Source organism: Centroberyx gerrardi, chromosome 6 (assembly GCF_048128805.1).
Source record: "Centroberyx gerrardi isolate f3 chromosome 6, fCenGer3.hap1.cur.20231027, whole genome shotgun sequence".
NCBI lineage: Eukaryota > Metazoa > Chordata > Actinopteri > Beryciformes > Berycidae > Centroberyx > Centroberyx gerrardi.
In genome coordinates, this window is record NC_136002.1 from 20,033,646 (window position 1) to 20,047,406 (window position 13,761).

General features: G+C 42.6%; 2 protein-coding genes across 2 annotated transcripts; both read left to right on the forward strand.

Annotated features, from left to right (window-relative positions):
* The first annotated feature begins 1,538 nt into the window (after positions 1-1,538).
* On the forward strand, positions 1,539-6,207 carry ppm1na (protein phosphatase, Mg2+/Mn2+ dependent, 1Na (putative)). The gene is made up of 6 exons (XM_071927626.1): positions 1,539-1,944; positions 3,018-3,589; positions 5,296-5,413; positions 5,525-5,639; positions 5,740-5,803; positions 6,175-6,207. Exons 1-6 carry the CDS (start codon positions 1,539-1,541, stop codon positions 6,205-6,207), a joined length of 1,308 nt encoding a protein of 435 aa, XP_071783727.1.
* A 2,488-nt stretch (positions 6,208-8,695) lies between these two features.
* LOC139907728 (amino acid transporter heavy chain SLC3A2) lies at positions 8,696-12,082 on the forward strand. Its single transcript, XM_071894223.2, has 8 exons — positions 8,696-9,083; positions 9,667-9,831; positions 9,951-10,054; positions 10,141-10,218; positions 10,300-10,355; positions 10,450-10,645; positions 11,314-11,421; positions 11,687-12,082. The coding sequence occupies exons 1-8, from the start codon at positions 8,696-8,698 to the stop codon at positions 12,080-12,082; spliced, it is 1,491 nt and encodes a 496-aa protein (XP_071750324.2).
* Positions 12,083-13,761: the final 1,679 nt, after the last annotated feature.

Below are 13,761 nucleotides of genomic sequence, written 5' to 3' on the forward strand. Positions count from 1 at the left end.
AAATGAATAATTTAGTAAATACTGTATAGTGGAATAAAATAGGAGTAACACACATGGCCATATTTCCACAAAGCATAATCTGACAAACAAATCACACAAAAATTAGACATGGAGGCTGAATAGACAGAGTTTAAATAATATAGAGAATCAACTTGACTTGCTGCTTTGTCATGATGGGAAGTGGAGTCACTGTGAAACACTGATGGCAGGGGGCAGTGTGTAGCTAGCTAACTGATGACTAACACTGTCTCTAAATCCTGCTGGAAGCTGTTGGGATCATGGTTGAGGGAGAAAACTAACAAGGTCACTCTTTCATTTCAGATAGGGTCAACTTGACCACATTCCCAAAAATAGGTTATAATTAGCCCAATTTGTGTCCAAAACATGCATCCATGCATACATGCATGAACTCATAGATTTTGCTGCTGAGAGATAAAAAAAATAAAAATATTTGCATATCTCTAAAAAGGCAACTTTTCAGATGGAGTTAACCTGTAGCTGAGTGAGTGTGAGGCAGGGCGCTGCCTGGATAAATAAAGGTAAATAAATAACCTCTGAAATGCTGCTTGTGACCAGGTAGAGACCAACATCAGCCTATAAAAGGTTTAGGCCTACTTAGTGGGACAGGACCCACATATAGGACTTTAAACTACTAGGCCACCAGAAATCTAAACCGGGTCAGGCGCTCCAAATACACAGCAGCCAATAAGCTTAAGATACAGAACTGTGATGTTGGGACAACAGGGAATCAGCACGTCACATACACCTTAAGGTAAGGTAAGGTTTGCTGGTAACAGTTGAATTAGTGTCAGAGTAAGTGTGGGAGCAAAAAATTAAGTCATTGCTTGGATAAAAGATTGCTTTTAAAATGTATCACAGATATAACACCCAGAGAGACAAATACTATTGGCTAAGGGAATCCTCTGTGTTGTTATGAAATGCTAACATGCTCATAATCCATACATGTGGGCATACACAGCTAATCCAGGCTGCCTCCAAAGCTGGGCGATTAGCCAGCAGCATAATAAAGATAGAGGGAGTGAGAGATGGACAAGGAAAGCAGCAGGAGGAGGGGCAGTGTGGGGGGATAAGTCAACAGAAATAGCTGGGCCAATAGAAGCACAGGGCAAATACAGGATAGGCACAGCAGAGTGGGAGGGACACAGAGAAAGAAACAGAGTGAGACAGAGGAAGACAGGAAAGAAGACACAGCATAGATTCACAACACATCTTGTCATCACACAAAAGGACAGAGGCAGAAGGATTATCTGACTCCACCAACAGGCTAGGAATACAAAGAGGAAAATGGCCTTGTTCATTTTTAATAGAGAACCAATCCAATTTTCCACATAAAAGGATAATTAAATTACATCAGATCACTGAAAGGCACCAATTTTGTTTTTACCTGCTTGGAGTGCCACAGCCTAACTGTTGCACTGGACCTGTTGCGGAAAACACAGGACCGGAGGAGGGGCACCAGGAGGAGACGGGCTGCTGCCAGGTCAGGCAAGAAGCTTGAGCGCAGACTCCGTGGGGCAATGAAGAAGGCCAGGCGCGCGAGTAATGTGGAGGTGCCCTCCTTCCTCCGCCAGCTGGTCAAAGAGACGGAGAAGATGGTCACCTTCTTCTTCAAAGGGGGGCCCAGGGAAAAAGGGTCTGAGGAGGAGGACGAAATAGATGACGATGACACCATGCATAGCCCTTACCTGGACCGTCCTATCTTGGAGAAGAACGTGACAGAGGGGGGTTCCCAGTGTGGGCTGAACTATGCTGTGGCCAGCATGCAGGGCTGGAGGGCTCAAATGGAGGATGCCCACACCTGCATGCCCCAGCTAGCAGGAGAGCTGGCAGAGTGGGGCTACTTTGCTGTGTTTGATGGACATGCGGGGACCACCGTGGCACAGTACTGCTCCAGGAACCTGCTGGATCAGATCCTGGCTACAGGTATTGGACAGAATGATTACTGATTAATTAGATTAATTCAATGTATTCATTGGTTTTTTGGAGGTGGGGGTAAGGAAAAAACCCATTTGGCATGTCACAAAGTAAGTATTTAAACTGAAAACATACTCACAATACTGTATTCCCATGATGTTTCATGCATTTCCTACCAATGTGGGGTGTTGTCATTAAGACCACTCATTGGCTGGGGTTTCATTTAATTAACACTTGTTGGCAACAAAATTAAGCACTATACTTCGTTGTTTTACAGGTAGATCTTTGGATAGTGCATAGACTTGATTTATGAACGCAAAGTGCATAAAAGTAGCTGATGAAGAGCAGATTAATAAAAGCTTAAACAAGCATGTCTACATATTCAGGTTCATGGGTGAGATTACTTTAGATAAATAACATGTCATACTGTATGTGTTACATACATAAATACATACAATAAAATGTGCATCACATTACCCATCCACCAATTTCAAAACAAGGACTGTGGATATCATGGTGAACATTTTTGTTTAGAGCAGTGAGCACAGTAACAAAGGGCTGTTCAAGAGTGGGTCAGAGGCCCTGGACCAAAACAACACACAGCCACTGCCATTCACCATTCAGATGTCAAGTTCCCACTTAGTACTATGGTTAGAGTGGTGAATGGATTGGTAAGCCATCTGAGAAAAGATAAACTATCATGATTTACATAAATTATGAAAAGCTGTAATCTAGTTGCAGATTGTATTCTTCAGTAAACTGTATTTTAGCACAGTAAGTAGCGCTGAGTTGGTGATGTTGTTACATTGAGCTGCTGTATCATTCTAATAACAGGTGATCTTTCCTGCCTGCAATGCATGTTTAACTACTCTGGCCTTGCAGTATGTATAAACCTACTTACATGGTGGAGCCAGGCATTTTCCAAGGCAGTCTCAAACTAAATTGCCAAGTCAGAAACGATATAGTAAGGTGTAAAACTATCTCAAAGCCAAATGTTTCAAATCAGGCTTATGAATCAAATACCCAAATTGCCAAGCTTGCAAGAGAACTCCCCTCCATACCATCTCCCTCTTTGCCCACAGGTTGTGTGAAAGCAGAGGAAGACCCCGAGCAGGTGAAGGAGGGGATCCGCACAGGGTTCCTGGACATCGATCGCCACATGCACAAACTGGCTCGCCGGGAAAGCTGGGACCGCAGCGGCTCCACTGCAGCAGCCGTCCTGCTTTCGAAGCGCCACATTTACTTTATCAACTGCGGAGACTCCCGCACCCTGCTCTGCCGTAACGGCCAGGTGGTTTTCTACACAGAGGACCACAAGCCTTCCAACCCCAGAGAGAAAGAACGCATCCAGAACGCTGGGGGCTCGGTGACCCTGCACAGAGTCAATGGTTCTCTGGCCGTTTCCAGAGCTTTGGGGGACTTTGACTTCAAGGAGGTGGATTGGAGACCGCAGACAGAACAGCTGGTGTCACCGGAGCCAGAGGTGTACCAGATGGAGAGGACACCTGAAGATGAGTTCCTGATTTTGGCATGTGATGGTGTGTGGGACGCCATTGGTAATGAGGAACTGTGTGCCTTTGTGCGCAGCCGTCTGCAGGTGTGCGATGACCTGAGAGATATTTGTGCCCAGGTCATTGATCTCTGCCTCTATAAGGTGAGACGTCACCACCGTTACATCAGTAAGGTTGCTGCACAAAAAAAAAAGAGAAGAAAATGTTTCCATAAGCACATCATTCACTTCATTTGAGGATTTGTGAGAATCACCATAGTTAAACTTTTTGATGAAAGATTCTCAGGTTAAACAAATCAGTTGAGCTCATGAGCATATTGACACAGATACATTTTAACCTTCGTATGATTAACATTTTGGTGGTTAATTCGGCAATTAAAGGGAAATACCACTCAAATTCAGCATTCAAATATTCAAATCAGTAAGGGTCACTGGAATGGGAGACATACTGCAATATTTTGCCAATGTTTATTCAAATATAATGAGGAACAAGATAAAGATTTAGCATGGGTCCTGCAGCATAAAAACTACTTACCCATGTACCCATGTACAAATCCATAAAGACCAAAAGATCAAAAAGGTCCTGTGACCTGATTACTTTGTGGACATAAGGAAACATCATTTTGATTCAGAACTTAGAACCAATTCAAAACTTACAACTAATTCAAAACTTAGAACTGATAAAGCTATGTGTCCACAAAGTGTTCTATTAATTGTCAGTGAAGCAGTTCCAGACTGTATATCAGCATAACTTCACTAGAGAATTGGTTTTACAGTATCTGTTTTTGGGAAATTCATGATTATAAATATCAAAATATCATACGTGAATTTTCAAATTGTGCCTTTAGGCCAAACACCTACATACAGTATTAACACTCTCTGGTCTTAGCTGACCACAAATCCTTCCCATTATTCTGAACTCCACTCAGTGGATTTCCTAGTAAGACACAGAACAGTACAGCATATGGATTTATGAATGGCAGCTTTACATCAAGAGGGGCAGGTGGGTGGATGTACTCCATGCAGGATCTATCTGTGGAGCCCTCTGGGTTACGCTGATTGTGGTTACGTAACCAGATTTTTCCTACAGGTCTTCTAATGCTGTTATTACGTACAACTGTACATCTGGACGCTGACGTGCCTTGTAAAGTACCAGCAGAGAATAGCCTGCCCTATAAATAGATGTATTAGGCCACGCCAGGACATTGGATAGGAGAGAAGAAAGGCTATGCAGGGCCTGGATTAAAGCTGAATGTGAGTGTGTTGACTGGAGCTCAATGTTACAGCTCAACACACACCAGCTGGGAGGCTTTATCCTGGCAGGGAAGGGCTTCTATTTATTTCAGTCAAAAGGGCTTACCTTCTGAAAGACTGTGTGTTCTAGTACAGTGTGAGTGTCATTCCTCAGCTCTGTGACATCACAACAGTCAGTCAGTTTGACTGTTCCATTGTGACACTGCAGTGACTTCACAATAGCCTTACACCTTCATCTTCCCAGAGCCACAGATTGAAGTCAGTGTTAGTTGTTAAATCACCTCAATCATACTATTGTGAATTCACAATAACATAATACTAAATCATTAATATCATTGTCTTTTATCAGCCGTTACTGTGACATCATAACATATCAATAAGGTCATCTTGTCCCAACACTGCCATGCTCATTTGTGAGCACATAAGGAATAATCCAGCCATCAGATCATCCAACCTGACAGATAAATGTTTGCCTCACTCCACTAATATTTACACCAATGAATAGGTCTGTTTCATAAGAACGTGAATTACAACTGCCATTTTAGCACTTACTTCCAAACTTATCTGACACAACTGTACTTCGTCCCTCTCCATAGGGAAGCCTGGATAACATCAGCATCATCATTGTCTGCTTCCCTGGCGCCCCCCAGGTGTCACAAGAGGCACTGCAACAGGAGGCAGCGCTGGAGCAACTGATTGATCTCAAAGTGGAAGGTTGGTTTGCTGCTGAAGAGTATTTCAAACACATTCAAAACACACTACACTTTAGGTCAAAATCATTTCCCTAATCCATGGCCATATTGCTTTGTCTGTCTCCCTTCACAGAAATCGTCCAGCTGATGAGGTCCAAAGATGAGGACCCTGACCTTTTGTATGTGATTAAATTCCTCGCCTCAGAAAATATAGCAGGTCTACCACCAGGAGGTGGCGTCACTAGCAAGTGAGCCTAAAATACCACAGATCTGTTTACAGCGCAATTACCTCTGGGGAATCAAAACAGAAATCTGTTTGACCTACTGCCTCTGTTTCTCTCTTTGCAGGCGGGACTGTATCATCTCTGCATATCAGAAACATATCATGCCTATCAGAGCTCAGGAGTCAATGGTAAGCCACGTGGTTCAGATTCCATTACATGTAGGCAATGATGACAATGGAAGATCTGCCCCAACTGATATGAATTCACTTCATTCGCACAAACAGCTTTCCCTAGGATCTGATGTGTGGACTGCTAAGCATAATGAGCACCTAAATTCAACCTGAAAACGTTTACTCATCAATACTGCCCCGTAAATCCAAAGAGCAGTAACTGTGTGAGCAGTAAGAAAGTGAGAAAAATGACTGCAAAGTGTATCTCCTGTCCCGCAAAAAGTATTGGTTCAAACACACAAAAGTAGTTTCTGCTGATTTCCTTTTTAAGGCTTTAAGTAGGATGGAGAATATGATGATAGTAACATCACTGAATTGTGGCATTTCAGGACATTGAAGGATCGGAGGAGGATTCAAACTAAAGTCATTCCCATGGAAACAGAATCATCGGCTTCACCATCTCCATGGTGACCTGCTCGAACAAGAGAGTTTACTTTTTAGATGAGCACTAAGCTCATGATGATTCTTCATGTAATATATTCTCTTCACAGCATGGCCACAAAACTTGTCTTTAATCAGCATTTTGGTCGATTAAAATGCATGTATCAAATAGGCTACCCTCTTTGTTTGTAGTAATTTTGGAATTACATGTTCCAAAAGTGTCATTTCATATTGACAGAAAATAGAAGTGTTTTCATAACAATATTTTAACCATACAGTGCCTGGATAGATACTGATAGAAATCTACCCCATGCTAGAGGCTTCTGTATAAGGCAGCTCATTTTACATGTGTGGCTGATGCTGTATACATACCGTATGTACATAGGCAAAACTAATGGATCTCACACCGGTTCTTCTAAAGCAATAAATCATGCAAAACCAATATAGCATGGTGCAAAAAACGCAAGGTCTTAAGTTATGTGCTCCACATGTGCATCGCACGTGCATTAAGCCAGAGAGTCATGATGGCATGCAGTATCTCTCAGTAAATAATTAGTTTGCACAATCCTGTCAGGGAGCAAAGGTGAGATGGATAGCAATTACTTGTTATAGCAAGGATGCAGACATGTATGGCATAAGAAAGAGTGAGATAGAGACAGAGAAGGATAATGAATGGAAGAGAGAGGGGGGGGAAAGGGAGGGGATAGATAGAAGGGGTAAGGGGATGAGATGTTTCCAAGAATTAGCACACATACCTCATTACATGTACCCTTTCTGCACTTTAGAGTGGATGTGTGATGTGTTGCTTCACAGAGCAATTTAAAGTGTTTTTCTTGCTATTTTTCTGTCCATAACATGTATCTAGTTGCCAGATTTGTGCAGCCTTATTGAGCTCACTAAATGTATGGTTTGTTCAATTTTTGTAACTTTAAAATTGTAGATATTATAAAATGATAGGTGGACATTGTATTCAATTTGCTGTGACAGAGTTCTAGTAAAATATTTTCCTTTTACAACTGGATGAACTGCGCTTTTTCTTTCTGACACCCAGAGATAGTCATTCTGAGAATTCTCTTGTTGACATTCCCTTGCAGATTTGTTTTTGTTTTTGTCTCCATATCCAGAGAAACATTAGTGGTGTGTTTTAATGGAATACAATAAAACTGAATCTTGAATTTTTGAAATTGGCTTTAAAAGTGTACATCCCATTCAAAGTCACAGGGTGTAGGACATTCAGCACATGGAAGTCAAGACACTTTAAAGGTGACAGAAATGTAAATCATCACTTTATCTGGAGTATCAATATTAATCCAAAAATTACAATAAGCTATTGTAAGTCAAAGGAGCTACCAAAGGTGTGGCCAAATTTCCTTGAAGCCTCATCAAGGCTCTCTAGGCCTTGATGAGGCTTCAAGGAAATTGAAGCCTAGCTAGAGTGTTCGCTCTGGCAGTCATGGGTTCTCCAGAATGTGTTGCCAGGCTGTAGTGAGACTCAGCACCTCTGTATTAACTGACTCAGCAAAGCTTTGATTGGACAAAGTGCCATTCTCACCTCCTCACTCCTGAACACTCAGAGAAGTCAGATCACTCAAATAATCATCTCAGGACGGCACTCCTCAGCTGAGAACACATGTGGAGAAAGTGAAGGAGGAAGAGGAGGATAAAGAGAAAAGGACCAGAGAGGAAGGCAAGAAATTAACAGAAATCTTTGGGGTGAGTAATGATAATGTATGGGTGCTGTTGGTAGATAAGCAGGCTAATGTTTATAAATTATGCAGCAATCTACATTTTGTGATGGTTTGTTAGATAGGTAGCATGCAAGTCTTGGTCCTAACCCACCTTGGTCTATTAAGTTTCTACTTGTTTACATCAGATTGACCTGAATCTGGTGTTTTTCTGCACATCCAGATAATACAATGAGCCAAATAACCATCATTGGCAAATGATGCTGTTAAACATTTTTCCTCCTTAATTATGATCCAATTTAAGTGTGTTAGAATATCTGAGAGAAAACCTACTCAGCCTAGATGGGAAAACTGACCAATCCCTGGAAGTCAGTACCACTATATCGGGGAAACAAGTCAAAGCATCAGTTGATTGAATTAATTAAAACACCTGCTAAAATCAGAGGTTGCGGTTGGGCAGAAAATTCAGGGGTCACAGCAGAGCTGCATGGTGTGTGTCTGGGCACTTGTGTAGGAAAGATAAACCCAAAAGCTCTGTTACCATCTGCAGTCCCCTTCTCGGTGGTCCATGGAGCAAACTAACAAAGATGCCGTCGAACAGACAGACTCCACGGTATGGAAACAGATTAAACAAACAAAACGCCTAGACATGAAATTAAAATGCAGAATGTCATCCGAGAAACCTGGCCAAGTTCTGCGTGCTATAACAGAGTGTGCGGGCTTTTCCTAACTGAATTCAAACTCACTGATATGTGCACCTGTCACACACCTGCAGCCAGACAGGATGCCCCTGAACGCTGGAGACCCCGGGTACGGCAGCGTGGCGGCGGCGGCGGCAGGCCCCGGGCTCTCGGGCAGTGTGGGCGCCTCAGAGATGGCGCGGCTGCTGATCCCGGAGCCCGACCCGGAGCCGGTTCAAACGTGGCAGCCCATGTCCAAGGCGGAGCTGGAGGCCGCTGCCGGGGGGCCGGGGTGGAGAAAAGTACGGTCACGCCTGGTGCTGCTGTTCTGGCTGGCCTGGCTCGCCATGCTCGGCACCTCCGTAGCCATCATCGTGAAGAGCCCTCGGCCGGTCGCCACGCCGCTGCAGTGGTGGCAGAAGTCGCTGTTCTACCAGCTGCGGCCCGCGCTGTTCATGGACGCGCAGACAGAGGGGTCAGGGGGCATCACGGGTGAGCGGCCTAGGCTGTGGGGACACTGAACTACTGGCAGTAATGCATAATTAAAGGACAATACCGGTGACTTTTAGAGTTAAAGCCCCTAACCTAGCTCGAAATTACCTGCTGAGAGTTTGTAAGGCCATATGTTTTTGAGGCTTGCATTTCTTCCTGTGGGTGTCAGATGATTGACAGTAAACAGAGCAATGAAATTCACGCTTTAATATGGAAACACTCAGCTGGAGTACAGTGAAATAACAATAAATCAGGAGTTTTTACAAAACCAAATTAAGGCTTCATCTAGCTCGGACAATTTTCAAGCCTGTTTAAGTTGTTTTTCATACTCTACAAGAATGAATGGCTGCAAATGGCTTTCTCTGAAGGTATGAAAACAAGCCCTGATGTCTCCAACTATGCTGACTGTGTGCAGCCAGCCACCTCCAGACATAGACGATCAATCTCTTTTTTTTTTTCTTTTTTTTTAAACCCACTGGTATTATTCTTTAAAATGGCATGCATTAGCTTTGAAAAATGAACAAAATCCACCTTGAGATGAAATGTTTTGTAAGTTTTACTTTCATGTTGAATCTTTTTCAAGTGGTGTCTGAGCATCTTTCCTACCTCAAGTCCCTGGGTATAGGGACCCTAATCCTGGAGGGTCTGTTTCACAAGGAGGCATCTCCTTCAGACCTCACAGTGATTGATGAAAGCTTGGGAACGGTGCCTCAGATCCAGCATCTGCTCACAGAGAGCAGCAAAGTAGGTGAGTAAAGCCAAGGACTCGTTTTTGGCAAGCGGCTTGGCTCGGTGGCCTCGGACCTTTCCTGCATGATCTGGTCCTTTTTTAATGAGCTCATTACTGGTCGTTCTCCTGACCTGCAGGCCTCAAAGTGGTGTTAGACTTCTGCAAACTGGATCTGTTTGGGCTTCGGGACACAGAAGGGAATAACACAGACGTGCCCTCAGGACTCTCAGCCACAGTGCAGGTAAAGTAGAATTGATATGAGATGCTATCAAATGTGACTGAGATACTGGATTTCTTTAAACATGCAACATACCTAAATTTCCACAGTATGCACTCCGGTTCTGGTTGGAGCAGGGTGTGGCAGGGTTTGCTATCTGTGACACAGATGCAGCATATTCAGAAAAGGTAAACTGCTCATCAATGGTTTGCATTTTCCCACAAGCACAGTTTCCCTGAATAAAGTCCAACATGGTATATGCTTTTCAGACTCTATTGGAGTGGAGAGATGTTATCAAGGAGTTCAGCATTGAGGAGGAGGAAAGGTATTGTGTGGTCCCGCACATGTAGACATTTTTCCATTCAAAAAAAGAAAGTCCCAGGAGTTGTTGGAAAGTGTGTGTTTATTCGTCTCCTCAGGATTGTGGTGGTGAAACAGACGAGGGATTTTCTTCCTAATCTCAACACCTCCAGCTCCATCAATGTTACATTGGTTGAGGTGGTCATGAGGTCAATTCTGCCACGTACACATCACCTCCTGTCTGCCCAGGAAGTGGCTGTTGCCGTAGAGACACATCTGCAAAAACCCGAAGGAGATATATGGCCCAGCTGGACGGTGAGTTCCATGCGGGACTAATCACTTGTGTCTGAAACCATACTCGCATAATTGGCATGGTGACTGTATGTACTGCATGCCAACCTTGTTGTGCTTTTCACAACTATGCAGAACATAATTCAATATATAAAGAGTTCCTTTGAAAAACACTATATATCCATTTTGGAACAAAAATTATCTGAATTCCATCAGTCAGTATCTCTAAAATGTAGAGAATCCAGTCAGTAAAAGTGTCAACCAAGGAGTTAAGTTGCTTACTGTCCTTTTGAAAAGTACCATAATTAGTTTTCATTTTGCCCTATAATTTTGTACAAGTAAGTGTCACTTTTGTCAAATGGCAGATATCTCATTTTCTAACAAAATTCTTCATATTCAAGCAATAAAGACCAAACACTGATCAGACTTGATTGGATAATTTTACCATCACAATTGTAAAAAGCATTATTTGAAGTTTACCCTACTACAGTCTTATGATATTGCATATTTTCCTAATGTAAAGCCTACTTATTGGAAAAGTATGGAATTGTATTGTATTGTAATTATACTGATGTTTGAGAAATATTTGTCTACTCAACCTGTCAGTATACTGACGCTTCATAGGCCATTGTTTTGGTTGAGGGAGGGAGGATATTGTAGCTAAACTGATGTGTGTTTTCTCTTCTTGGCAGGTTGGAGGTAAAGTGTCCTACGATTTGAGGAAATTACTCCTGGTGTTGATGATGACTCTGCCAGGAACACCCACAGTCCAGTATGGTGAAGAGATCAGTCGTACACAGGTGAGGTCGCCGCTTGACTTCCTGAGTCCATGAAAATTTCTATTTCTGAAGTTTCTGATCACCAAGTAAAACCTTTCTGCCATACAGAATATATCTTTAAATATGGGCTGGTCACATGAAGGAGAGCAGGATAGTGAAATATCAGATTCCCATGTGGTGAGTAAATAAAACAGTTTGTCCCTCTAGAAACGCCTAAATAAATCTGTCCTGTCTTAGCTACTTGCTACTTACTTTCTGACACCTATCTCTGCCATCCATCCCTCAGGACAAGGAGAAGTTAAAGCATTCAGCTTTAGCTCTCTTTAACTCCCTCAGTCGCTCCAGAGCCAAAGAAGAAGCCCTTCTCTATGGGAGCTTCACCTTTCTCCCCTTCAACACCACCTCCCTCTCCTCCTCCAACTCCACCCTCGCCTCTCCTTCACCTCCCCCCATCTTGGCCTTCCTGCGCTCCTGGGGTTGCGTCCACTTCCTAGTTCTGCTCAACATCGGGCCAGAGCCTCACGCCCTGGACCCGGCCTGGGCCCCCAGTCTGCCGGACGCCGGGGTGTTTGTGTCCAGCACGGGAATGGACCGTATGGGATCTACCTCTCTGGACACACTGACACTGCAGCCCAAAGAGGCCATAGTCATCAAACTGTTCGAGGCGGGAAGCTACTCCTAGAGCTTTTGCCTCGGGACGGCAGTCAGTTCTTTTCTCACAGAATGAAAATATTTACTACAACTTTATTGTTTTTATAAAGTACTGATCAAGATGTGCTCAGAGGTCCTAGAAAATAAAATAATAGTACTGTGATAATACTTTCTGGTGGCATCGTTTGTTCATGTTACCCCATGTTGAGCAGCAGGTGGTGCTAACAAGCAACAATACACCATGCGAAATCCAGTCGGTTTAGACCATCCATAAAGTAGATCTAATTTAATTTATATATCCACCATTTTTATTCTTTCTGACACAAAGGCAGATATGGAACAGTATTATTTTTGGAATATATCAAAAGGGTTATTGCATATTGGTTTGAAATTACATGTAATGGCTTAAATTTTTAAGAAACTGTTCTCCACACCATGTGGCTTGAGTTATGAGCAAGACGTGGTTGACAGACGTGGTTTTGCATAAATCATTTGTTTGATGATGAGTTACTGATAAATCAGACCACATTGCAAGCCACAAACTAATCGGTTGTGTGTGTGTGTGTGTGTGTATGCAGGGCAGAGGAATGCACTCTGATTGCTTGTAGCTCTTGGGGCCGATTTCACTCCAGCAGCTCAGGATTGTTTCACAACCATGTAAAAGGTTTGTGAGTCAAATGAAGGTCAACATGATTGCACAGATGTACAGTACATCCACTTCATCCCTTTTTACCATCAGTTTTCTACCTTTCCTGATGGGTACATTTGTCTACTGCCTTGCTCTGATTTCAGATTAAGAGTGCTAGAGGAGCAACAATTAAATAAAACTGTACATAAAATTGTGGAAAGTGTACACACTAGTCATAGTGGTTTGGTTGTGAGAGGGGTGTTTAACCACACTGGGGCGCTGTAGTACCAGTCACAGCTCTGCTGCTCTGCCTACCTATAACTTTTGTTTTGACCTTGAGGTCAATATTACAGTAAACTACATTATGATATTGTAAACGGCCTACAGATATTCATACATCAAGCCCTGGTCAAATAAAGACACCTCCTGCTGACTACTTTTCTCTTTCAATCTCTAGTCTCTAGTTTCTCACTAAAACTTTCTATTCTCTGAATCACATCTACATTTCACAATACTAAAGCCACATGTCACATATTAGAAACCCCTTTCGCTTCCCAAGAACAGCATGTTAACGTAGCTTTCTACTAATGATAACAAAGCGAATCAAAATTCAAAACCACATGTATGCCCTATGACAAGGATACATCATGACTTCTGATCTCTGAAGTTTTAAGTTAATTAATCCCATTTCCAAATAAGTTAAACAATGAATTACATTCACCATCCCACTGGCATGTACAGTAACACAATGACTGAGGGAGGATGGGTGGTGATATACTGTATAATTATGTGATATATGTAATGATATATATTGTAATGACTGTATGTATGGAATATGAATGTAGCTGTATGCCTTTAATCTGTCTTTGACATTATACTGATGCTACTGTCATTTTCACTGTCTAGATATGCCGTACTCAAATAACCAATTAATGAATCCCATCCCAAACTAAACAAAATTTGACTATGGCCATGTCACTGAATGACACAGAGGTTTTTCCAACACATAATGGTTGCTTTGGAAGTCTCCAAATAGCAACAGTCTTGTGAAACTAAATGAAGTCCGCACCACTGTTATACTG

Coding starts and splice junctions, on each gene's coding strand:
- LOC139907728 (XM_071894223.2), top strand. CDS start 8,696: ATGCCCCTGAACGCTGGAGACCCCGGGTACGGCAGCGTGGCGGCGGCG. Junction 9,084..9,666: donor GGGGTCAGGGGGCATCACGG/GTGAGCGGCCTA, acceptor ATCTTTTTCAAG/TGGTGTCTGAGCATCTTTCC. Junction 10,055..10,140: donor GACTCTCAGCCACAGTGCAG/GTAAAGTAGAAT, acceptor AAATTTCCACAG/TATGCACTCCGGTTCTGGTT.
- ppm1na (XM_071927626.1), top strand. CDS start 1,539: ATGAAGAAGGCCAGGCGCGCGAGTAATGTGGAGGTGCCCTCCTTCCTC. Junction 3,590..5,295: donor TTGATCTCTGCCTCTATAAG/GTGAGACGTCAC, acceptor CCCTCTCCATAG/GGAAGCCTGGATAACATCAG. Junction 5,414..5,524: donor GATTGATCTCAAAGTGGAAG/GTTGGTTTGCTG, acceptor CTCCCTTCACAG/AAATCGTCCAGCTGATGAGG.